Source organism: Podarcis pityusensis (assembly GCF_964106645.2).
Source record: "Podarcis pityusensis genome assembly, chromosome: 8".
Classification (NCBI taxonomy): domain Eukaryota; kingdom Metazoa; phylum Chordata; class Lepidosauria; order Squamata; family Lacertidae; genus Podarcis; species Podarcis pityusensis.
Genome location: NC_138033.1, coordinates 40,565,696 through 40,590,827, shown reverse-complemented (window position 1 = coordinate 40,590,827; position 25,132 = coordinate 40,565,696). Strand labels below are relative to the sequence as shown.

The 25,132-nt window shown below is 42.8% G+C and overlaps 1 protein-coding gene across 1 annotated transcript in view; it reads left to right on the top strand.

The window, feature by feature from the left end:
* The window catches only part of BCO1 (beta-carotene oxygenase 1), a 31,426-nt gene extending 7,540 nt beyond the window's left edge, over positions 1–23,886 (top strand). The window contains exons 3-11 of the mRNA XM_081016411.1: positions 2,374–2,503; positions 5,188–5,335; positions 7,391–7,538; positions 8,271–8,497; positions 9,893–10,150; positions 15,142–15,247; positions 16,058–16,152; positions 19,093–19,204; positions 22,770–23,886. Coding sequence (XP_080872537.1) covers positions 2,374–2,503; positions 5,188–5,335; positions 7,391–7,538; positions 8,271–8,497; positions 9,893–10,150; positions 15,142–15,247; positions 16,058–16,152; positions 19,093–19,204; positions 22,770–22,966 — 1,421 coding nt within the window. The 3' untranslated portion in view covers positions 22,967–23,886. The remainder of the gene's footprint in view (positions 1–2,373; positions 2,504–5,187; positions 5,336–7,390; positions 7,539–8,270; positions 8,498–9,892; positions 10,151–15,141; positions 15,248–16,057; positions 16,153–19,092; positions 19,205–22,769) is intronic.
* The last annotated feature ends 1,246 nt before the right edge of the window (positions 23,887–25,132 follow it).

Genomic DNA, 25,132 nt, shown 5'->3' with positions numbered 1-25,132 from the left:
TCCCATCAGCCCAGCCAGCATGGCCAAGGGGTGATGGGAGGGTCATGAATTTCCCAGTCTTGTACAGTTCTTCAGCTGTTTGGGACTATACTGCCCATCATCCCTGACCTTGGGCCATGCTGGCTTAGGCAATTTGGAATTGTAGTCCAAAACATCTGGAGGGCACCAGGTTGGAGAAGATGGTTAAAGTCATTTTCTCCGAGCTTCTGAACCCAGTTGCTGAGGTCTTAACTCAGGGACCAGGGAAGCAGGTCTGCACTGGTGATTTCTTTCCTTCCTGCTTCAAGCCATGAAGTAGAAGCCTCTTTATGGAGGCTGGGTGTAGCACCAGGGAATGCCAGGCTGCCCATAAAAAAATCTGTAAGATTCATCTTTATGGTGATGCACACAAGATCTGATGGGTTTCCCAAAGGTAAAAGGGCAACTTGCTACATTAGCCTAGTTTTCACTGACTTAAAGTCTGCCCTTCTGCAGTTTTTTTTTAGCTTCTGAAGCCAAGCACGAAAGTAGGCCACTTGTGAAACAGGTTTCACTCTTCAGCCTATTCATTATATAGTAATGAATGACCCCAATACGGGGAGTAGCAGCAGCCAAAACAAAGTGACCTTGGCTTGGTCAGGAGCAAATAGTTCACATGATCGTTTTCTCTGCCTTCCCAATTACTTCTGGTCTGAACTTTGCCACAATTCTGAACACGTGAAAAGTAACCACTCTGCGCTTTCTGTTTAACACAGCACAAGCTTGAAGAGGTTGTGTGTTTCCAGGACAGCAGATGCTGTGTTTTGGGGATTTCACTGTTATCATATTCTTATTCTGGTGTTTTCTTTAGTTTGTAAACGTGTTTCCACAATTTGCATTTTTACAACACAGCCAGTGAAGTAGTGAAGTTTGATTTTTCTAATCAGGGTCATTGGCAGGCCCAGCCGATCTGGAATTGTTATGGGTTTTCTTCCTTGTTCTGAACCAAATGCCTTTGTGTGCTTTGATTCTAAAAGCTTCTAACCTTTTCTAGACCCAGTACCTTCTTACACAACCTGGATAGCTCAGTCGGTTAGAGTAGACCGCTCCCCTTCCCCGGGGGGCGGTGTTGCAGGCAGGCCACACGCTCTCCCCATGTACAGTGGGGGACATGGTGATGAGTCCTGGCTGCATCACGCCCCCCAGCCGACCAATCCGGCCGGCCAGGGGGCGTGGCTTGCATTATTTAAACAGCTGCACGGCCAGAGGGTTCTCCCTTCTTACCTCCTCTTTCGTCGGATCTCTGCCGCTGCTCCCGTTCTGCTTGCCTTAGCTTCCCGCTTCACTGTGTAAACAAGCAGTAGTTTTCTTTGCTTTTGCCTCTTTTGGGTGCTGAAGCAGCCGGTTGCCTTCGCTTGCAACTTGCGGTTAGGCATTGGTAAAACCTGGTTTACCTGTTCCTGCTCTTTAAGAGTATTCCGTTAAAGGGATCTGGGGGGGGTGGATCTTGTCTGAAGCCTGGGTATGGGCTAGGGCCATGCCACGACCCCATCAGGGACCCTGGGGGAGCTCTCAGTTGATGTACATCAACAGGGCTCCCCCTACTAGTGGTTGACCCTTACTAGACTACCTGCATGGCAGGCAGGAGTCAGATATAGTCGGTTCAATTCCAATGCCTAAGCCAATACCACTCATATTCTGTAACCAATAAAGTTGTGGCCTTAATTATCCCATTTACCTGAAATACTGGTGGCCGTGTGTTTTATTATTCAACAAATGGAGGAGGGCTTGGGGCCTTGACATGCAATGGTGCTGATGCTAAGGTTGCAGGCTCAATCTCCATATGGGACATTTGCATATTCCTGTAATTGCAGGAGGTCGGACTAGATGATTCTCAGGGTCCCTTCCATCTCTACAATTCTATGATTCTAACCCTTGTCATGCATCATGAGATTTGTATTTTTCATGGCAAATATTTGGGATAGCCTATGTGATGCCTTCCAGATGTTGTTGGACTGCAGTTCCTATTGGCCCCACTGGCTGGGGCTGATGGGAGTTGGAGTCCAACAACATCTGACTCACCTTTAAGTGTGAAGTTCATTGAATCTCTCCCCTACCTCTAGCTCAAGCGCTGTTTGCAGGCTTCCCATAGGCACCTGGTTGGCCACTGTGAGGACAGGATGCTGAATTAGACGGCCCTTTGGCCTGACCCAACAGGGTTCTTCTCCTGTCCTTAATATGTGGTCCCAAAATCATGCTTAGAACTATGTCTGCTGAGGTCAAACTAAGGTGTGCCTTTTATACAAAAGTATCAAATTCAGTTTGCATAATGAGTGGGAAATTGGGACCATATTAATCAATCCATGTGGGGGATTATGTGTGCATATAAAGCCTTTTCTTTTCTTTTCTTATCAGGTGAAGTTTTCTATCGAAGTAAATACCTCCGCAGCGACACATACAATTGCAATATTGAGGCAAACAGAATCGTGGTGTCAGAATTTGGAACGATGGCTTATCCAGATCCATGTAAAAATATATTTGCCAAGTAAGCAAGTCTTTCTATACACAATGTGATGCTCTTCCCTGCTTCCCTTTGAGGCCTAGCTCCTCAGTGCCCCTTCTCTCAGGTTCTTCAGGAGGAACCAGGGTTGCCATCTGCCCACCCCTTGTCACCATCCCCATTACCTTGCATGAGTGGGAGGGCAACCATCTGCATCCCAGAGCCTCCTGTACTCAAGGAAACGCCCCACACAATATAGAACCCTGATTTTCTAGGCTCATAAGAAGCTGTCTTACTGAGACAGACCATTGGTCCCTCTAGTTCAGTATTATCTACCACAGCTCTTCAGGGTTTTAGGCAGAGAGTCTTTCCCAGGCCTACCTGGAGATGCTGGGGATGGATCCTGGGACCTTCTTCATTGCAAAGCAGATGCCCTGCCACTGAGCTACAGCAAGCTGCAGGTGGTCAACTTCACAACTCATGGAGGTTGACACTAGCCTGGCTTGCACCTAATACTAAACTATGGTTTATTAAACTATTGCTTAACATTATGTAAAACTGTTGTTTATTTATGATGTTTACCATTAACCATGGTAAATTACATGTGAACCAGGCCACTGTTGCAGCACAGCGTTGGCACACTCGTCCCTACTCTCCCTATTCTACTTATTTATGAATATAATGCCTCCTTACAAAGTGCTGTTTTCACATATACACAGACTGCTCCTTCTGTTGACGGTGAACCACAATGGATCATTATGGGCTATTAACTGCTAGCTATAGGTTTAACGAAGGAAATTGTTGTCCAGACTCCTTAAAAATACCTACGTGAGAACAGGATTCCTCTCCCACCTTCATTGACTCAGAGGTCTCCACCTCCCTCTGCATACATAACAAATGCAGGAATTTGTTTAGTCCAATTAACATAACCATATCACTTGCAAACCCAACACTGGCATAAATCGGAGGGTATGTATGTATGGAATTTTGCCCAGGTCACAATGATTAAATTGTAATGCAAGCTCTGCATACCTGTCAGATACAAATACTATTTGCCACCAATCAGCTGAGTCTACACCTCCCCTCTCTACTATTCCACTTGTGCTGATCAGAGGGAAACAGTTCAACAGCAAGGAAAAGGGGGCCTAGTGTTGAATGGTTACTTTAAATGTAAAGGTTCATCATTGTTCCACCCGATGTGTATGTCTTTAAGGGGCCAGAGCAAGGGCCAGAGCAAAATAACGAGACCCAGCTTTACAGCTGTGAAACATAGCAGGTGCTGCTGAGTTGTACTGATTAAGCTGTGTTGGTAATTGGGTGTAGTATATAAGGAGCAGCATCTAGCTCTCCCATTACCCTGGGGTTGGGTTGGTGGTTGGGTCTGGTTTGTTGTTGATATATTTAGTGTATAAGGATTATTGTTTTTGTAATTAAAACCTTGTTTAAGTTATTTTTGAGTCCCTTTTTAATGCATGGTCTCCCCAGCAAGCTCTCTGCAGCACTACTATACTGCAAATAGCCAACACCTAGGAGGAGAGGCAGATGGAGGAGAGGAAGTAGGCCTGGGAAGTGGCTGTGAGTTAGAGGGGGAGGCCCTTTGGGCCACATAGAACCCTTGAGCCAGAGGTTCCTGACCCCTCCCCTATCTTTGATTTCAATTACATGTGACATATAAAGTAGAGTGGGGAATGTATGGCCCTTCAGATGATTTTGGAATCCAACTCCCATCAGCTCTAGCCATCATGGCAATGGCCAAGGATGGGAGTTGTAGTTCAAAGCACCTGGAAAGCCAGAGGCTCCTCATTCTTGATACCAAGGGTCACTACTTAAGCTGGGAAATGTGTGTTTGTTTCAGCATTGCAAAGATACCTGGGTGCTTTCCAACATGCATTTTGCTGATGTTAGTAGAGGAATGTGACATCCTAGCTACCCAACACTCCATTATTCAGAATTTTAAAAATTTAGTAAATACTAGCAACATGGCAGACAGGACACACAAGAGTATCTACTGAATGCCGTTCTTAGCTCAACACACGTGGTGCCATCTTTGTCAGTTTTTAGGTGCCAAGCTAAGTCCTCTGTTTACCCAGGCCTTTGGTGAACTGATGTTGCCTCCTATGGTGGTGCTCCTTGGTCCTTTGATTAGCATCTTATGTATATTACATTGCCAGTGTTTCTCATTTTTTTCTGGCCTTATTTTGCTTCTCTGTGTTGTATTTTTACTTTATCAAGTCTATTTGACACTTTTTAGTGTCAAAATTGTCTGATAAATAAAATATATGACACTTAATCCACCAACAGGCCAAATTCACAAACATACCATCCCTTGAGTATTGTACAAGTGGTGCCTTGCATGTGTGAATGACCTATCACAGGTGTCTTCCCCCAACCTGGTGTCTTCAAGATGATTTGGACAAACAACTGCACCATCCCTGACCATTGGCCTTGGTGGCATGGGCTGATGGGAATCATAGTCCAAAACATCTGAGCAGCACCAGGCCGGAGCCATAGGTAGAATTTAGTTGCTGCCTGAAGTACCATCCTATTGAATGTGGTGTATTCACAAGTTCAGCTGCAGATTAACACACATTGTCTAACCAAATAATGTGCATGCATATGTACCAAACCAGTTTTTCACATTTTCTTGGCACTTAAAGAAGTATCCTGGTGAAGCTGATAGGAAAGATTATCACTGTGATGCAATTTCCCCTTCCTCCCCTTGACCACAGGGCATTCTGTTATTTATCCCACACAATACCTGAGTTCACAGACAACTGTCTCATCAACATAATGAGAAATGGTGACGATTACTACGCTACAAGTGAGGTTAATTTCATTAGGAAAATCAATCCTCGGACTCTGGAGACCTTGGAGAAGGTAAGCATTGGTGTCTTATGAGTAGACCCCATAAGGCAAAAGGCTAGAAAATGAGAGCAATGGTGGAGTTGGTAAAAATACACCTCAAATGATAAACCACTTTGCTGCAAGGAGATGATTTGACAGATACAGAGGGCATAGTTGTAAACCTAATTCCAAAGGAACTTGTGTAGGAGACCCCACTGTGCTGGGCCACATCTGCACTATTGTACCACAATCATGGCCTCCCTCAAAGAATCCTGGGAACTGTAGTTTGTTAAGGCTACTGATAGTTGTTAGGAGAACCCTATTTCCTTCACAAAGCTATAGTTTTCAGAATTCCCTAGGAAGAGGGATCAGTTGTTAAACCAATCTGAGAACAGGCAAAAGAAAGGAAGCGGGTGTCTCTCAACACAAGCTCCTTCCAGAACCAAGCTCCCAAGTCCTTTCACACAAAAATCCACTTCAGGCTTTATTCCAAGCGTGCCTTTTCATCAGCCTAAATTAGGAGGGGAAAATATTTTTTAGCTGTTGCTGTTAGACAAATTGAGAGTTTGAAACCCTTGCAAATCACCCAGACATCTACCTTGTGCCCATCCCTGCTTCCAGTGTACCATTCAGTGCAATCTTATACGTGTTTGCTGAGAAGTAAGGCCAACCACAGTTTCAGTGGGACTTAATGCCCAGGACTGGATCCTTTCTCAACATTTCTTTATTCATGTCTCATTATAGCACTCGGAAGACAACTAAACCTGGGAGGGGGGGATGCCACCTCCTGGCCAGACCCTTGATCTCTACACATGGATTTTATCTTCTACACAGAGCCTATGCATCTACAAACTGTGTGTCCATATACTCTGTGTACAAGAGCTGTTCAATGCATAGATGTTGGGACTGGAGCTAGCAAACATGATTCAGCTCTACCACTGAGTCCCGGCATTGATTATCATCATACTTAATTGTCCTCATAAATCTTACAGCCTTGGCCAATGCAGATGAATCTGTCAGATGTAATTAGGTTTAGTGGATCCTACCACAGTGGGGTGCAGTTGTCTTTTTGCATGAATTATACTTTGGATTAGATAAAGTGAGCCTTCCATATCATCCTATAATTCAGTCATGCAGCCATCAGTGGTCACCGTCAGATGGCTTGTTTATGGAGCATCCATCTTGATTCATTTGTGGGCATGTTTTATGATGCCCCACCTGGCAATTGTTGCCCCACACTTTCCAGGGCACTTTTCTATCCCTTTCATTGCTGCAAAAAGTTCATCTTTACAATAGTGAGTTTGTTGCCAGTTTGTGACTGAACCTCATGCACCAAAATAGTGACGGTCTGGACAGAACCCTTGTGGCCCACTGCCATTTTAATCTTTTAAAGTCCCTTCGATTCTAGTACTCTTAAACTTGCAGGATCTGAATGAAGTATAATTCTGAACTAATGCTTTAGTCTGGGGTGGGCAACCTTATCTCTTCTGCATTCCCTTGGGGGCCAAATGTCTGGTGCTGTAGCTAGCATTGGATGAGGCCAGAGCCCAAATTGGATGGGCCATTCCTTCTCTCTCCCCACCCGTCCCACCTTTCTCCCCATCCTTTCCTCTTGCATGAAATTAAGCTAAAGGCCACAGGTTAAATACCACAGTTTTAGTCTTTGCTCTTCCTGGTGAATTGCCCAACAGAATCCTTGGCAAGGGTAGCCGTAGGTTCAGTGGAGGCTGGTGCTCATTAGGATTGGTAGGACAGAAAGCAAGGAGGCAAACAGTAGGTGGAGCCAAAGCCAATGTTAGCAGAGCTAATATATTCCTCCTGAGTTCTACAAGGGCAACGCTGAGGCTAAGGAAGAGGAAGGCAGCAGCCAGTGCCACCCTCTGAACTGTTAGTTAAGTAGGAAGGGAGGCAGGTGGGAGTTGCATGCGGGTAGATGTGAGTCTGGTGGGGCACTGTTCTGTTTGCCCTAATGGACCAGCCTCCCCTGAACAGATTCCTTAGCAAAGGTGCCAGCACTTTCTGGGATGTGAATTATGATCATTAACACATCCCATCATCCTTCTGTCTTCTTTTGCTGTCCTGCGGTAGGTTGACTACACCAAGTACGTGGCCATCAATCTGTCAACATCCCATCCCCATTATGACAGTGCTGGAAATGTTCTCAATATGGGTACCTCCATTGTGGATAAGGGGAAGACAAAATATGTTATCTTTAAGATCCCTTCTTCAGCACCAGGTAAGAGGCACAAGGAGCTGGCATCTCTGAGCTCCTTATTAATGTGAAATAAAGCAGGATCAGGTGGATTTGTACAACACGTTGTGCTTGGAGAACACCTGGGGCCCTTCCTTTCCTAACAGAAATAGCATCTTTGCGGGGGGGGGGGCATTTTAACCAGGATCATAGCAAGGGAACAACCATGTTGTATGGGTAGGTGGTCTATGAATAAAAAAAAGACCACGTGTAAATGAGCAAGGTGTGTGGGTGTGGGTGTGTAGGGAATGAAGGATGAATTTGAATCTGCATTTTAATGGGAAACTACCTAATGTGCACTTCTCAAACCAAGCCATCCTTAAGAATTCACACTTTATTGAATTTTGCAGTGCAGTTCTGCAGCTGTTATGTGTACAAAAATGCATGTGCTCGATCAAGTGTGCATAAAAATGCATACTATTGTGAAAATAGCATACAAAATTGAACTTAAGACTGGGCGGGGAAATAAGAAACTGAGAGAAACCAAAATTGATGGATTTGTTCCTTCTCTACTAAAGGGTTGTTTTCCTGGCCCCCTCCCCTCCTAAATTCATGCTTGAAAGAAAACTTCTGTAGCTGATAGAAAGCATTATTATGGCAGGGGGTACGGTTGTAAGGGAAGAACTGGTGTGGCAGTTCTCTGGTTTGCAGAAGAGCTCACAGGCCCCCAAATGTTGACAACCCTCGGTGTATGTGTTCTTTTATTTATTTATTTAGCAAGCGAAAAGAGGAAAAAGAAGTCTTGCCTGAAACACCTGGAAGTCATGTGTTCGATCCCCTCTCGCTCCCTGCTCCACCCAAGCTATTACCACAGCTTCGGCCTTTCGGAAAATTACATCCTCTTTATAGAGCAGCCCTTCAAACTGGATATACTCAAGATGGCAACAGCCTACATCAGAGGGGTGAACTGGGCCTCTTGCCTCGTGTTCCATAAGGATGACAAGGTATATATATATACCGTTCCCCAACCCCCTCCTTTCTTGCTGAGTACAGCAGTAGTGAATTTTCTGTAACTGCCTATTAGTTTTATACAGCTCCCTTACTCCATCCAACATATTATTTGTTATTAGCATGGACATTTCTTTTGGAATGCCACACCTCACATTAAATTGCAGATGCCAAAGCCCATATTTTCCTGAGAACATGGCTAAGCAACAATTTGCAGGCTGTTTGCTTATGTGAGTTTTCTTGATGGGATGACTCAGAAATCAATAAACCCCTGGAAGTACATTCGCGCAGTCTTGGCTGTCACCTCTGCAGTTTAAGGTGGTCACATCTGCATGTTGTTTAACTAACATTTGGAAGTTTATTTCCTTGCATTGGATTCCATTATTTTATTTTAAAAATTATATATCCAGAGCCGGTAACAACATAAAAAGCCCAACACTGACTAAAACAGCCTTTCCTCACCTGATGTTTTTCAGATGTTTTAGACCACAACTTAGGATGGAGAAGAGATTTGATTCTGTTTGCATTTTAATGGGAAGCCAGCTAATTTGCACTCTGCAAACCAATATATGAACTGAAACACAATTAACCTTCAAAATGCACATATCTATGAATTTTGCAATGCGGTTCTCCAACCCAGTAATGTTTTTTTAAAAAAATGCATATATTTGCAGGAAAGTGTGCAATTTAAAATGCACATTTTCATGAAAATAGCAAAAAAGGCATTATATATGTTCAGAACTGCATTCAAAAATGTGTATATTACCAGAAAAAGCAGATATGCTGATGAGTTTTCATGAGGATTAAAATAAAAATTACAAGCTGCTGAGGACATGCAGAGAAGTGAATTTAAGACTGGAACAATGAGAAGTTGAGTTAAGCTGAAATGGACACTTTCATCCATCCCTAACTGTAGTTCCAGTCAGCCCCAGTCAAGACTTGATGTCATTGGCATTAAAATGTCAGCTTGTATTCCACTCCTCCCGTTAATCTGGCATTATTCTTCATGGGTTAAAACTCTGACTTAGCCACTGAGCTCATTGGATGACCTTGGGCCTGTCACAGTCTGTCAGCCTAGCCTACCCTACAACATGAGGACAGAGCAGGGAGGGGAGAACAATATACGCATCTTCAGCTTCTTGGAGGAAAGATGGAATATAAATGTAATAAATAAATAAATAACTATTGAGATTTATATGCTGCCTTTCAAACAGCAGAACCAGGTTGGGTTAGAACAGCAGACAACATAAAATAAAATACAATCCATATACAGTTTTTAAAGCAAAGTATCTAAAATGAAAATGCAGAATTATTCAGTCTGATTGAGTAATGTAATTTCCATCTTTATGACAGCAACATTCTTAACCAGAAGTTGTGTTGCCATTTTGTAGACCTGGATCCACCTTATTGACAAAAGGACCAAGAAACCTGTGTCTGCCAAGTTTTACACGGATGCCATGGTCCTCTTTCACCACGTGAATGCTTACGAGGAGGAGGACCATGTGGTTTTCGACATCATCTCCTATAAAGACAATAGCTTGTACCAGATGTTTTATTTAAAAAACCTGGACGGTAACTTTGAAAACAACACCAAACTCAATTCTATACCAACCTGCAAGCGATTTGTGATTCCTCTGCAATATGACAAGGTAATTCTAAACTGTATCTTTTGGTTCTGATTCACATAGCAATGGTGAACACAGCATCTACATGCATAAGAACAGAGAGGGCAAGTTTTGTCAAGGCAATGCAGTGCAAACTTACATGTTGCAAAATGCAAACTTACATGTTGGATCGTTTGAGTAGGGACATTTCCAGACTATTGCTATTTTGGGATGGGATTCAATCGCATACAGTGAAATTCAGATTGAAAAATCAAAGTTGTTTTGGAGTTCTTGCACAACAAATTCACATTTTACAATAAGCAAAGTGACGGGAAAATGCATCTTTGCTTGACACATCATCTGACCTCTCTGCAAAGAAATCAGGATGAATGCTCAATAAACAGGTTGTCTGGATGCAACCTTAGATAACAGTACTCTTCTAGAATGTCATGTTTCCAGAGGAACAGTCTTATATAAAAGTTTCTGGTGCTCCCTGCAATGTCTTCTGCTGTTTACATGGAAACTCGCTATAAGCTGAATTAATGGTAGCACACACAAAAAAAAAATTCTGATGAGGCCTGGGGCACTGCAGAGAGTAGTGACAAACTTCTCCAGCCAGGCCACACCTCTGAATCAGCTATCTAGGAGCTGGGCTCTGCGCCATAGCTATTTCTCTTAAAGGGCAGCATTCCTGATATAGCGGATAATGCATACATTACGCTTCCTCCCCAAATCATTGGTAGTTAAGACCTGGTAGGGCCAGGCCAACAATTAGTCAGAGTGAGGTGACTATTTCAGGCAGCATATGCTGGGAGGCAGTTGGTGGTCCTCAGTTATTCCTCCCTGACCATACCCTTCTGTCGGAGAAGAGAGCTGTGTGTCATAAAGCTTGCCCTCCACCCCGCTTATCTCCCTCCAGGGCAGAGCAGTGCCCGGTTGCTAGTACTGAAATAGGATTCGCTGCTATATGTGGAATGGGTGCATGTGTGAACCATGCTGTCCTTTGCCTCAGGCAACAAAATTTATTGGGCCGGCCTTGAGATCTGGGCTCTGTGGGTGAATCATTGAGATGGTATGCATTTCCTTCCACAATCTCCAGCTGACCCAGCTTGTTTTCTGGGTCAGCCAAAAGAAAACATTGTCAGAAGCACGTTGCCTTCTGAATGACCTGGGCACAACCCAGGTAAGCCAAATAATGAAATTAATTCATTGCATTATTTACTTATACTGCGCAATGTGTTTGTATAATTCTGGCAGCCATGTTTTGGCTGATCTATGCGGAAATCACACATATATCCACACACCCATCAGCCCAACTTGGGAGAATATCTTTTCCCCATGCAGTCTCTCTTGCCTGACTTTCTCTCCCACAAAATCCTAACTCCACTCTTTCCCACTCCCTCCTGCCCCAGGTCCCACTTGCCAGGTCTCAACACCATAAGCACCAAACTAGGAACATACTATCCATGACATTCATAGCTGCATGAACCGTTTTTTAAAAGTGAACTGCAGGTGCAGGGAGGGGTGGATCAAGAAGGGAAGAGAGCACCCCACCATCACTGGAACCGAATCCACTGGGGTTAATGAGACATTGACCTTCTAATTTCAGACTACCCTCAGCCAACCCCTATATGCCTGCCTTCTTACTTGTGCACAGTCCACTTCCTAGCAGCTTACTCTGAGGTGCCCCTTGTAGAATTCAGCAGGGAGGAGGATGGGGACAAAACTAGACTTAGTTGGCTCTGCCTTTCATTGGCTCTGGCTCCACCTACTGCTGGCTTCCTTCTCTGTTGATCTACCTGTCCCAATGGGCAACAGTCATCACTGAACATCATTGCATGTTCAGAAGCTGACCGGAATGGTAGTTCAACCTTACTCCAACATTAGCAATGGGACAATGTCCGCCACAGTGCTTAAGGGCAGCAGCCTAGTTGAGAAGGTGCAAAATGTGACCCACATTGCTCCATCTCCCAATGGAGGCAGATGGCTGGAAGAAGGGGCCTCTGGAAGGATAGATGGCGTCTGTTGCCACTCAGCACCCACCACCTGAGGCAGCTGCCTTGCCCTGTTTAACAGGGCCGGTCCATTGTGCCACATTTTCTTTCAATGTCACATCCATACCATACATTTAAAGCACATTATTCCTCCCCCCAATCCTGGCAACTGTAGTTTGTTAAAAATGCTGGAAATTGTAGCCACATGAGGGGTAGACTACAGTTCTCAGGTTTCTTTGGGGGAAGCCATGTGCTTTCAATGTTATAGTATGGATGTGACCCTTCTCTACTTTGCTTGAGAATTACATTTTCTGAGAGGTCACCCGGCTGCATTGCACACCGCAACTAAATACACCAGAAAACAGATTTATTTTTAAAAACATGAGTTTAAGTGAATGCAATGTGAGGTATGTTCATGAAAAAACTGTCCATTATTTCTAAATTGTTTATTAGATCCCATTTGTATAAGAATGAGGAGGGGGAATAAGATCACATTTTGATTAATTCTAAGGTAACTTGAAATGTATTTCTTCATGTTTCTGAAGAGCGGGGAGTGGGGCACCGGCATGGGAGTGGCTTGTGCATAACAAATGCACATGTGTCTGTTTAGCTGCATGTATATGTGCTGGGGACCCTCAGTGGGCTGTGGCAACCAAGGGCAGCTGCAACATCTATTACATGTGCCTGTGCATCTGAATAGCAAAGTAAATACCGATGGTGTAATACTACATAGCGTTTATTATAGTACTTGAGGGAGTGCAAAACACTTCACCAAAATTTATCAGCATTTATTATCGCCAGGATCAAACTGCATGTTGCGTGGCGGTTGCAAGACCAGAATGCCTTGCAATTTTCTGTTTCTTTGTTTCTTAAAAAGTATCTGGAGGCAGGGGTTAATTGGATTGAGGTGGGAGTAGAGAAGTCTAACCCTTTGCCTCTGAGCTGGTTTCCTGTATTAAATCCCCTCCCACTGAAGCTGTACACAAACATGTACGTTTTCCTCTATGCAGCTAGTACCAATTTCATCAGAACATAGGAAGCTGTCCTATTCAGTATAAATCAGGCCATTGAACCATCTAGCTCAGTTCTGTCTACGTTGGCTGACAGTATCTCTCCAGGATTTCAGATGGGAGACATTCTCAGCCTACCAGGAGATGTCAAGGATTGAACCTGGGACCTTCTGCATACAAAGCTGACACCTTACTCCTGAGCTACAGCACTTCCTCTTTTAAGCAAGAGGAGGAGTCAGATTAGGGCCGAAGTCGGAGAACAAAGATTTAGACCAGGAGTGGCAAACCTGTAGTCCTCAGGCCACACCCAGGCCCCTGCGAGTTGTTTTGTGGGGCTCCCAAGACCCAATTGCAGAGCTCCGAAATACTATGTAACATAGCTTTCAAAACACCCCTGTAAGGTCAACCAGCATTATTATCAAATTGTAGGTGGAGAGATATAAGAGATGATGGTGCAGTTTGGTAATTTTAGACTCAGGGTTTAATGGCCCTATTACTACCGCACTTTAGATGTTGATACAGCATCTGCCTTGCACACAGAAAGGTTCAGGTCAATCCCAAGAATCTTCAGGCAGTGTTAGGAATGTCCCCTTTCTGAGGCACTGCCAGTTTAGATGTCTAGATGGGCCTGACATCATATAAGACAGCTTTCTATGTTTCTATTCTGCTTTCTTTAAAATGTACGAAGCCACCCAAGCTGGGTTTTGAGACCCTCGTGCTCTTTCTACTGAGTGGAGCCCTGGATTTCTCTCCACCCCCCACCCCAATGGCACCACTTGAGGTCACTGAGTGAGTTCACAGCTGCAGTGAGGTTTGCCCTGGGGACTTCCCAGTTCACAGTCTTAACTGCCAGCTCTCATGGTGACATAAACATGATTTCCAACAGGGAAGTGGTACCTGTGTCAAGAATCCCATCACATTTGAAGCAGTCCTGAAACTGCCTTGTCTTTATTACATTGTTGTTTTGTAGGGATAACTCATTCTGCCCATCAACCTGTCTGACAAGTTTTGGCCTGCCGCACTGTGGAATGGCTGAGACAGTGTTCCTTGCTACGCCTTTGAAACAGGGTTATACTAATGCTATGAAAACACAGCTCTGTACTAATAACTGAGATTGCATCAGTTGTTGCCCTTGATATTTTTCTTCCTTCCTGATCTGTAAAGAATGAAAGGCAGGGGGCGGGGGGCGGGTTGGCCAAAGTGAACTGTTTTTAGTATTTTCCCTTAAAAATCTGCATAGCAAATCTTAATGCCTTCAAATCTTTTATACAATGGCGAGTGGATCTCGCAGCACAGTCTTGATGTATTATCATCTCTCAATAAGTATGCTCCTGTTCAGAGTGCTGTCTAGCCAGCCAGGGCCCGCCCTCCAGCAAGCCCCAATTTCATCATCATTACTATTATTATTATTATTATTATTATTATTATTATTATTTAGTCACTTATCTTGCCTAGGACAACCCAAAGCAACTTACAACCAACCAGACAATAAACCCCACATAGGTACATTAAAACCAAAAAGGAAAGAGAAATACATTAAAAACATCCCACCCACTTAAATAGTTAAAGGCCAAAGGTCTGTTTATAGAGGAAAGGTTTTGCCTGGCACCTAAAGATATATAATAATGGTGCCAGACAAGCCTCCCTGGGGAGAGCATTCCACAAATGGGGAGCCACTGCAGAAAAGGCCCTTTCTTGTGTTGCCACTCTCTTGGGGAGGGGGCACATGAAGAAGGGCTTCAGATGATGAGTGTAGGGTTCAGGTCAGTTTATATTCTCTTTTTCAGGTGACACTCAGCATTCCATGGTTACTGTGCATGCTCAGTCCTCTTTGGGTTTACTAAAAAATAACCCATCTCTGTGTTTGAAATTGGCCTCGTTGCAGCGAAGTTGCTTCTCATCCCAATTCATAATTTTGTGAGCTGTTTTATACTATGAAATACATCCTAGTGCAAATTTTACAAGCTTCCTTGGTTCCTCTGTATTCATTTGGCACTGGAAATGCACCCTTTGCACTATGTCTTTCTTTCAGGAGGCAGACGTAGGCTCGAATTTGGTCCAGCTCCCATCCACCACTGCAACTGCAGTGAAGGAAAAAGATGGAAGCATCTACTGTCAGCCTGAATTACTATATGAAGGTGAGAGGCCATTGTGTAGGCAGTGGGGAGGGAGACACATTGGATCTTCGAAGTCTCATAATTTCTATTAAGCGATGTATAAAATATGACTATGGGACGCGGGTGGCGCTATGGGTAAAACCTCAGCGCCTAGGACTTGCCGATCGTCAGGTCGGCGGTTCGAATCCCCGCGGCGGGGTGCGCTCCCGTCGTTCGGTCCCAGCGCCTGCCAACCTAGCAGTTCGAAAGCACCTCCGGGTGCAAGTAGATAAATAGGGACCGCTTACTAGCGGGAAGGTAAACGGCGTTTCCGTGTGCTGCGCTGGCTTGCCAGATGCAGCTTGTCATGCTGGCCACGTGACCCGGAAGTGTCTTCGGACAGCGCTGGCTCCCGGCCTCTTAAGCGAGATGGGCGTGCAACCCCAGAGTCGGACACGACTGGCCCGTACAGGCAGGGGTACCTTTACCTTTAAAATATGACTGTGCTTGAAAATATTCCACCACCTTCCTTGTGAAATGCCCACTGAAATTATTAGCAACCTTAGCTAGCTAACATGGTGCCCTTCCATTAGTTCCAGCCAGCATGGCCAAATTCCTGTTGGGAGTCAAACAACATTTTGAGGGTGCCATGTTGATACCCCTGCTCTAGGAACTTGACTCCAGATATGATCACAGTTGCAGACATGACCAGCTCCCAGAGGGATTACACAGGAAGACAGTCTTACTATATTCAGTACTATAGTCTCTTTAAATATATTTACCCGTATATCAGCAGTGATTCTGTTTTCCTCTTGTTGTTTATGAGTACAAATTGTTCTACTTCCCTTGCAGGAATAGAGCTGCCTCGCATCAATTATGACTACAATGGCAAAAAGTACAGATATATCTATGCCACAGAGGTTAAATGGAGTCCAGTTCCCACACAGGTATGCTGTCGAAAAGCACACTTCCTCTTATAACATGTCATTGTGCAATGCCAATAAACATTATACTGACTTTATTACAGTGGTACCTCGGGTTAAGTACTTAATTCGTTCCGGAGGTCCGTTCTTAACCTGAAACTGTTCTTAACCTGAAGCACCACTTTAGCTAATGGGGTCTCCTGCTGCCGCTGCGCCGCCAGAGCCCGATTTCTGTTCTTATCCTGAAGCAAAGTTCTTAACCTGAAGCACTATTTCTGGGTTAGCGGAGTGTGTAACCAGAAGCGTATGTAACCTGAGGTACCACTGTATTTAAACAAGATTTGTTTAAAGCCAAGGCTACCTTTCCTCTGACCTACAACTTCGCAAGATACTCCAATTGCCATTTGCAGGCCAGGGAGCTAAGTACAAGCAGGGCTGTGTTTGAAATAAGCTGCCTAAGGAGGAGGTGGCATCTCCTTCCTTTCCGGTTCTCCACAGAAGCGCTTTTGATTCAAGGTGGGGAACCTGTGGCCCTTCAGATTTTGGAGTCCAGCTCCCATCAGCCCCAGAAAGCATGGTCATTGGTCAGGGATGATGAGAGCTGTAGTCCAACAACATCTGGAAGGCCACAGGCCCCCCACCCTTGCTTTAGATGCTTCACTGAATCACGTCCGTTTCTATTGTCCGTGGCCTATTTTCTTTCTCTTATAATTGATGATGCCACCTAACACAATTATATGCATAGATCACAGCTTTGGCAACAGCCAAAGGGCCCTGAATTAAATTTGCTTGACATGCATGTTTTGTTAACCCTTAATTAAGGTTGGTGCTTCTTCCTGAGTTAAGGTCAAGGAGGACAATAGGGTGAAAACAGAGCTGAGAAGAAACTTCCTTTCATAGCTGTCAACTTACAGATTTGAAAATAAGGGACCAGCAGCCTTGAAAATAAGGGACCAGCAGCCAAAATAAGGGACCTGCAGCCTCACCTGTTCCAGGCACTCCAGTCTTCCTGTCCTCCTGCAGTCTGGTCAAACTCATGCTGGTAGCTTCGAGAACACTGTCCAACCAACTTTGTAACCAGAGGTTCAACTGAATAGAATCTGAATCACATGCACCACAAGGCCTATGCAGCCTCAGCTTAAGATGGCTCCCTGGCTTGGCTTTGCACTGCAAAGTTTGCAGCAGCACGTGCAACAAAATGGCGTCCAGCATTCAAAAAACCCCTCAGCTTGCATTAACTAGCCACACACAAGGCATGCAAGCTCATCCCCCCAGTCGTTCTTAGACTTCTTATTGGGTAAGCAACACAGCCAAGCAACACAGTTGGAGTCTCCCTCCTCCCTGGCCGGCAGGGGGGGAGGGAGAGGAGCTGCTTCCTTTGAAATTTAAGGGACATCATTTAAGGGACATTTAAGGGGCCCATCAATAAGGGACAGTAGCGGGACATGGCGCTGGAATAAGGGACTGTCCCTTCAAATAAGGGACACTTGACAGCTATGCTTCCTTTTTCAGCAGCAAATCTGACCCAGTGTTCAAAGGTTTTCCAAGTTATTTTGGCAACTCTAGAAAGTTGCATGAAATGTGACTTTCATTCCATAATTATTGATCAAGCCAGAGATACGGAAGTGGGACCATGAAGTAATATCTATATGTCAGGAACATATCCTGTATTCTAGACTCCATCTTAGCATTGCCATATTTCAAAAAGTATGAACCAGGACGCCCCCAAAATTGTTGAGCTTTTTTAGACAAACCCCAAAGTTGTTGAGCTTTTTTTTTTTTAATGCAATTTTTCAATTGACTTGCCTAAGATCCAGGACAAAGTTCTGCCTTTCGGAAATTCCTCCCAAACATCAGTTCTGCCTTTGAAATCCCAGTAATGTCTGGGAAAATCCAGATATATGGCAGCCGTACTCTGTCTACATATAATATCTAGGGATGGGCAAATTTGTCAATTTCCATTTCTCTCAGTTTCCCATTTTTCCAATCTTAAATTCAGTTCCCCACATTTACAACTCAATTTTCAATTGTGAGTGTGTTTATTTTTAAAGTCCTCATGAAAATTCACCAGCATTTTAGTTCAAATTTCGTCTAATTGACACGTTATATGCAATTTTGCCTTAATAAAAATAACACACACATTTTGGGGAAGCAGTTTCCCCAAATATAATGCATTTTTGTATGTAATATATGCAATTTCATGCACACTTTACCCCAGTATGTGCATTTTTGTACATATTACTTGGCTTGAGAGCTGCACTGCAAAATTCAGAAAAGTACAAACTTTGAAGAATGCTTATGTTTCAGTTCATGCATTGCTTCAGGAAGTGCAAATTAGGTAGGTTCACTTTTGAATGTGAATCTGAATCAATCACAATATTTCTACACATAATAATAATAATAATAATAATAATAATAATAATAATAAATGGGGATGTTGGACAGAAAAGTTAAATGAGTATGTTGTTTGATTTTTTGTTACAATCGTAATTTTAATCTCACCTTTCAGGATATAAATCTTTCCAAGGTGACTCACAATGAAATATTAAAACAATAATAAATATATTTAAAGAAACTATATGATTTTATTTACTACTTGTATATACCCCATTTCTGCTCAGGGTGGGTCACAGTTTAAAATCATGACTTATAATCTAATAAACACAATATAAATAAAAATGGGGAAAAGAAAGAGCAAAATACATGAGCTGGGGGGGGGGGAGGAACAAAATGGTAGTAGCTTCCAGCCAGGCCAACTGATAAGTCGTTGCTGTCTCGCGTCTCCCTCAGATGTCCCTGGACACATTGAAGGGGGTGGGGATTTACTGCAGCATCCCTCCCTCTGAGTCAGGCAGTTGGAATGGGGATTAATTTTATTTTGGGGAGGCATGCAAATCTAAATCAGGAAAATATTTGAAGAATTATATCATAAGAATGCATTTCCCCTCTTCTTTGTTCACCTAGGTAGTTAAAGTTGACACTCTGACGAAGACGGCACTTCACTGGGAGGAAGAACATTGCTGGCCAGCTGAACCAATCTTTGTTCCTAGTCCTAATGCCAAAGAGGAAGATGATGGTAAATCACATCATGGTTCTAATGAGGGAAAGTGTGAAGATTTGCGAAAGTTAAGACCCATTTTAAAGGGAATGGGATTTCATTAGTCGCAAAAAACAATATTTTTATTTAAAGTCTTTCTCTTTCACAAATAGAACAGGCTTTAAGAAGCTGCTTTTACCAAGAATGGAGGCAAACAGTTTTTTAAAAGGGATTTGAAGGTAGCATAATACAGGCCTTGTTTACCTTACTGTGATGTAGATGCTCATTTATTATCCTGCTGCTGTCTCTGGTCAAACAAGTTTGGGAGGCTTTGGGAGTATTACGGAAACCTGCAAAACCAGTGACTAGACAGCCAGCTTTCTCTCTCCCTTTCTATCGCTCTGGTTTTGTTGTGGGAGAAGAAACTGCTCAAATTCTGCTGGAATCACAAATGCATACATACATCATTTTATCGGTATGCTGCCTTTTTATAGTTAAGACCATGCTCAAGGCAGCTTACAACATTTAAAAAAATATTACAAATATAACAAAGGTAAAGGGACCCCTGACCGTTAGGTCCAGTCGCGGACGACTCTGGGGTTGCGGCGCTCATCTCGCTTTATTGGCCGAGGGAGCCGGTGTACAGCTTCCGGGTCATGTGGCCAGCATGACTAAGCCGCTTCTGGCAAACCAGAGCAGCGCACAGAAATGCCGTTTATCTTCCCGCCGGAGCGGGACCTATTTATCTACTTGCACTTCGATGTGCTTTCAGACTGCTAGGTTGGCAGGAGCAGGGACAAAGCAATGGGAGCTCACCCCGTCGCAGGGATTCAAACCACCGACCTTTTGATCGGCAAGCCCTAGGCTCTGAGGTTTAACCCACAGCACCACCCGCGTCCCTATAACAAAGGTATAAACAATAAATAAAACACATCAAAAAGTACACAACCAAACTGAAATAATTTCCACATAAATCCTAAGATCTAAAAATAAAGATACTAAAAAAAAAAAATTCTTGCCAAACAAGAAACCACTAAACACAACCCCAACTCAAGAGCCAGTCAGATTTATTTGTTAAAATATGTTGGTCATCATGCCAAAAGTACAAACTGTATGAAGGTTTAGTGCAGATAGGACCTGGTATTCAGAGACATGTTGCCTCAGATCCTGGAAGCAGTATATAACCAACATGATGAGTAGCCACCAACTCTTAGGTGCAGGAGAGGAAATCTATCTTCCAGTCTTGCAAGTTAGTGAGTGTCCAGAATCTCAGGCAGATGGATTTACCTGATACTCTTTCAAAATGGAAGTGTTGAATTTATGAGCAGTTACTAAGGTACTGGAGTAGGTACTAAGATACCTACTCCAAATGGAGAACTGGATTTTTAATGACTAGATTGGCACATGTCATCCTTCCATAACAGCCCCTAAACCTTGTTTGTATCACCAGTAGAAATTTCTCGACAATGCAACTTACTTATCCACTGACAATGCACAACTCAGAACAAAGCAAAGCTACATTTCGCCTTGACAGGCACAGAGGCGTGTACAATGGATCTTTCATGCAGCCTATTGGAATGGCTTATCATCAAAGGGCCTCATCTTAAACTGTGTAATAGTCCTGGAGATTAAGGCTGTTTTGTCTAAGCTAAACAGCAGAGTCAGCAAACACAACAGCAGTTGTTTCATCACACTCTGCCAGTTCTGTTTTGGAAGAACTGCAGATAGGAGCAAGACATAGATATATGCTATAAGTAACTAAGGCTGTTAACTAGTTGAATATATTTTAATTGACAATATCTGCCTTTTAATTATATATTCATTTAACTGATTACATGTAAATATTTGAAAACCAACAAAACCTCAACATAGGAGCTTTGGAGATGTGTAATAAACAAAAGTTCCTGCTCAAGATTATAAGGAAAAGTCATAGTTAATAGTTTCTCTACTTATTTTAGTAACTTCAGTTTTCAAGCAAAATACTGCAGGTGATCCTTGGAAGCTTATCAGGGTGAACAGTCCCTGGAATGTGCTGGAATGTGCAAGGGGTTCTTTGCCAGACAAAGTGCCCCTGAAGCTAGAGAGTTTGAAAACCACTACAGTAACTAATAATAATAATAATAATAATAATAATAATAATGTGTGCCATTAACTTTGCATGGGTTCAAATCTCCTAAGTAATATTATAAAGTATTATTATTATTATTATTAATTCAGTTTCTTTCCTACCCTTCACAATAATGTCCCAGGATGCAACTCTTTGGATTTAAACTTTGCAGGCTTGTCGATGACTCACTTAGTCCATGGCATGTTGGCTAATGTAGTCTGAAAACAAGTCTCTATAATCTGGGCTACATTCCTGCTTAAGTGAGTGCTCAGCATTTGCACACATGTTGAGAAACCATTCCAAGAAGCTGCATGGAACCATTATATACTTGCGGTAATGCTGACTTAATTGGGAATCTTGACATCCACACATTGCGGCTTTTGACACATGTCACTTTCCTTTGTCAACTGTCCCCATTGCATTTATTTATCACGTGTGCCCTGCACATCTTTCAAGAAGCTCAGGGTGATGTATTTGGCTTTCTCCCATTTTATCAACATAATAACAGCTCTGTGATATGTTAGGCTAAGGGACAACAATAATGATACATAGGATTTAATTTTTAAAATCTTTTTAGTTTATATCAACACAACAAACACAGCTATAACAGAAAAAGAAGCTGCCTTACACCCCTTTCCCATCTCCCTCAGGGCTGTCTACTGTGACTGGCAGCAGATCTCCAGAGTCTTAGGAAAAGAGGGGTCTTCCCAGTCACCTGCTCTTTTTATGATAGCCAGTGTGGTGTAGTGGTTAAGAGCGGTAGATTCGTAATCTGGGGAACCGGGTTCGCGTCTCCGCTCCTTCACATGCAGCTGCTGAGTGACCTTGGGATAGTCACACTTCTCTGAAGTCTCTCAGCCTCACTCACCTCACAGAGTGTTTGTTGTGGGGGAGGAAGGGAAAGGAGAATGAGACTCCTGAAGGGGAGTGATAAAGCAGGATATCAAATCCAGACTCTTTAACTGGAGATACCAGGAGCTGAACATACAGGCTTTTGCATCCAAAGAAGGTGCTCTACCACTGAGCTATTGCCTCTCTAGTTTCTTTACTTGGGGAGTATGTTTTTATTGTAATTTTATAATACTGAAATCATACAGGCATGCTACATATAAGAAAAACAAACAAGAGAGTACCAGTGAAGAAAACAATGCAGGGCATATAAAATCATATCAAAGAAGCATTTGCATTCTCAAGTGTTAACATTACACTCCATTAAAGTGATCATTCAGATTTTTCCATCAAATAACAGTTAGCTTGTTTCCAGTTAATTCTTTTGCTTTTTAAGCGGCCAGCAGGCTATTTCTTCCATGCAGCAACAGTGCTTTCTTTTTCTTTGCAGTTTAGTGGGAAACTATTAACTCCCTGTGCCAGGGCAAGCTCCAAAAGTTAAGCATAAATTAATATCCATTCCATGCCCCCACTGCCCCATCTTCTGAAAAAAGAAGAAGCCATATTTCAGGAAAATCTGTTTTAGCATATATTCTGTTGCAACTTTAGGTATCATCTTGTCACCCATCGTAACGTCAGATCCCCAGAAACCACCTTTCCTGCTGATACTGGATGCCAAAACGTTCAAGGAAATAGCTCGGGCCACGGTCAAGACAGATCTGCACCTGGACTTACATGGTCTCTTCATACCTAAGAAAGATTTGAAAGTGGAGCCTGAGGCAGATTTGGACAACGAACACGAATAAAGTAGACTGTTTCCTGCTATAATCCGAACATTAAGTCTTGCTGCACACTGCTGAAAAAATTGCTGTGATACTCCAGTCCTCAGCACATGCACCTGTATATTTACCTGCAATGCTGGACTAATGGCCTGGTTCTTGGCATATGGTGCAAGCTGTCTGCAGTATTTTCTGGGTGCTTTTGCCAAGCTTTGCAAGATGTCTGTGCAATGAACATACGACTTAGCTGCTTGAACAAAGTGTGTTTACAATGTGGTGTGTGCAACATGAATCACACTTTCCAAAGTTTGAAATCTTCAAGGGTTGTGTTCAGAACATAATTAGAAGGAAACCCTTGATAATCTGAGTTTGTCAGAAATTCTGGTGTTTAATCGCAATTCACTTGAGATTCATTGTCAGCTGATTACTTTGGTGCTTCATTTGCTAAATTCAATGACCAAGTGAAATGTCAAGTTAAGGTGCTAAAAGATTTCTTGACCTGACATTCTGTATTATTTCAAAAGAAGGCAAGGCTCATCCTCCTTCCTGTGTGGAAAAATGTTTAAATCCAGAATGCTTTTATATTATTTTTAATTATATTGTAATTATATTTAAAGCAAGCCTTTTTCCTTTGAATCCTTCAGATGTACTTATTTTTAGATCTTTTTCTTTAGGAACTTCTAATGCAAGTTCAGTGGGCTTACTGTCCTTACTGTCTCATAAGTAAATTACGCTTTGCTATTTCAGCAGAAGTGAGATTGTGCTCATATATTTTTTTCTGTTTAAGAGAAATATAACCAAGCTAAGACTAAGCACCGTATCCAAAGAACCTAACAATTAGTAGTGACAAAAGTAATTTTACATGCCGCAGACAGAAATACTTCTCTCATATGGTATTTCCTAACGCATATTAAGCAAAATATTGTAATAAATTAAAGATAACTTTAGCTAAAGATACTGTTCTGAAGCCAAGGGCAAAAGAAACCAGAATATGATTTGACTTCAACTTTAAATATGTCTGATTTTAAAAAGGTCCTAATAGGTAAGTATTGCCACAAATGCTTAACAAACAGCACCTGTCACTTTGCGAGCTGCAAAATACTCATGCAGAAGTCTTACTTCTGAATACATATAAAGAGCATTGCACTATTAATCTCAGATTTCCCCTCCACCCCCAACTGCACCCCACCCCCTGGCATGTCTTTTGTTATTATTTTCAAATATCCAAACATAAATAACATTTTCCTAGTTGTTCTGCAACAAACCCAGTTCAACCACTGCCTTTTCATTTAAAGCATATTTAACTCTGCACCTCTTAAAGAAAATGAGCTGCTGGGAAAACTAGCTACCCATTCTGTAAAAGGGTGTGTTGTATAGCTGTCAACATTTCCCTTTTTAAAAAGGAAATTCCCTTATTCCAAATAGGATTCCTCGCAAGAAAAGGAAAAAGTCGACAGCTATGGTGTGTTGTTCTGTGGGCTTTATTTATTTACTTCATGAAATTTATACACTCTGAAAACCCTCAAAGCAGTTTACAAAAGAGAGAGAGAGAGAGAGAGAGAGAGAGAGAGAGAGAGAGAGAGAGAGAAATCCGCAACAAACATACAAAAGTTAAAATACTAAAACACATTAAAATTACCTCGACTTTCTAAGCATCTGGATAGGCTTGTTTTAGCAGGTTTCTAAAAGAGTACAGGGAAAACACCTACTTGATCTCGATAGGCAGGGAGAACGCTAAACAATCAAGTTCTTGCAAAGGCGGAATAGGTATTATGTGGCATCTGTAGTAGTGCCAATTTCACTGACTGAAGTGGTCAAGTGGGCACATGTGGGATAAGGCAATCTCATTGGTAAACTGGTCCCAAGTTGTTAAGGGCTTTATATGCTAATAGTGGCACCTGGAACTTGGCATAGTAGCAAATCAATAGCCAATGAAGATCTCTGAGCACAAATGTTAAGGGCTGACAAGGCTTCTTTGTTCCAGCTCTCCTCACAGCTCAATCCAACACATGTTTACTTGGAAGTAAATTTCACCGTAATCAATGTAGTTGGTCCTTCAAAAGGATGCATTCTTAAGCACTATGCAAGATCCAGCCCTTTAGAATAGCATTCTGCCACCATAGCAGTTGACTTGTCTGCGATCCTTTGAAATTATGGACATTAATTCAATAACTCACTGCCCATTTCTCTATA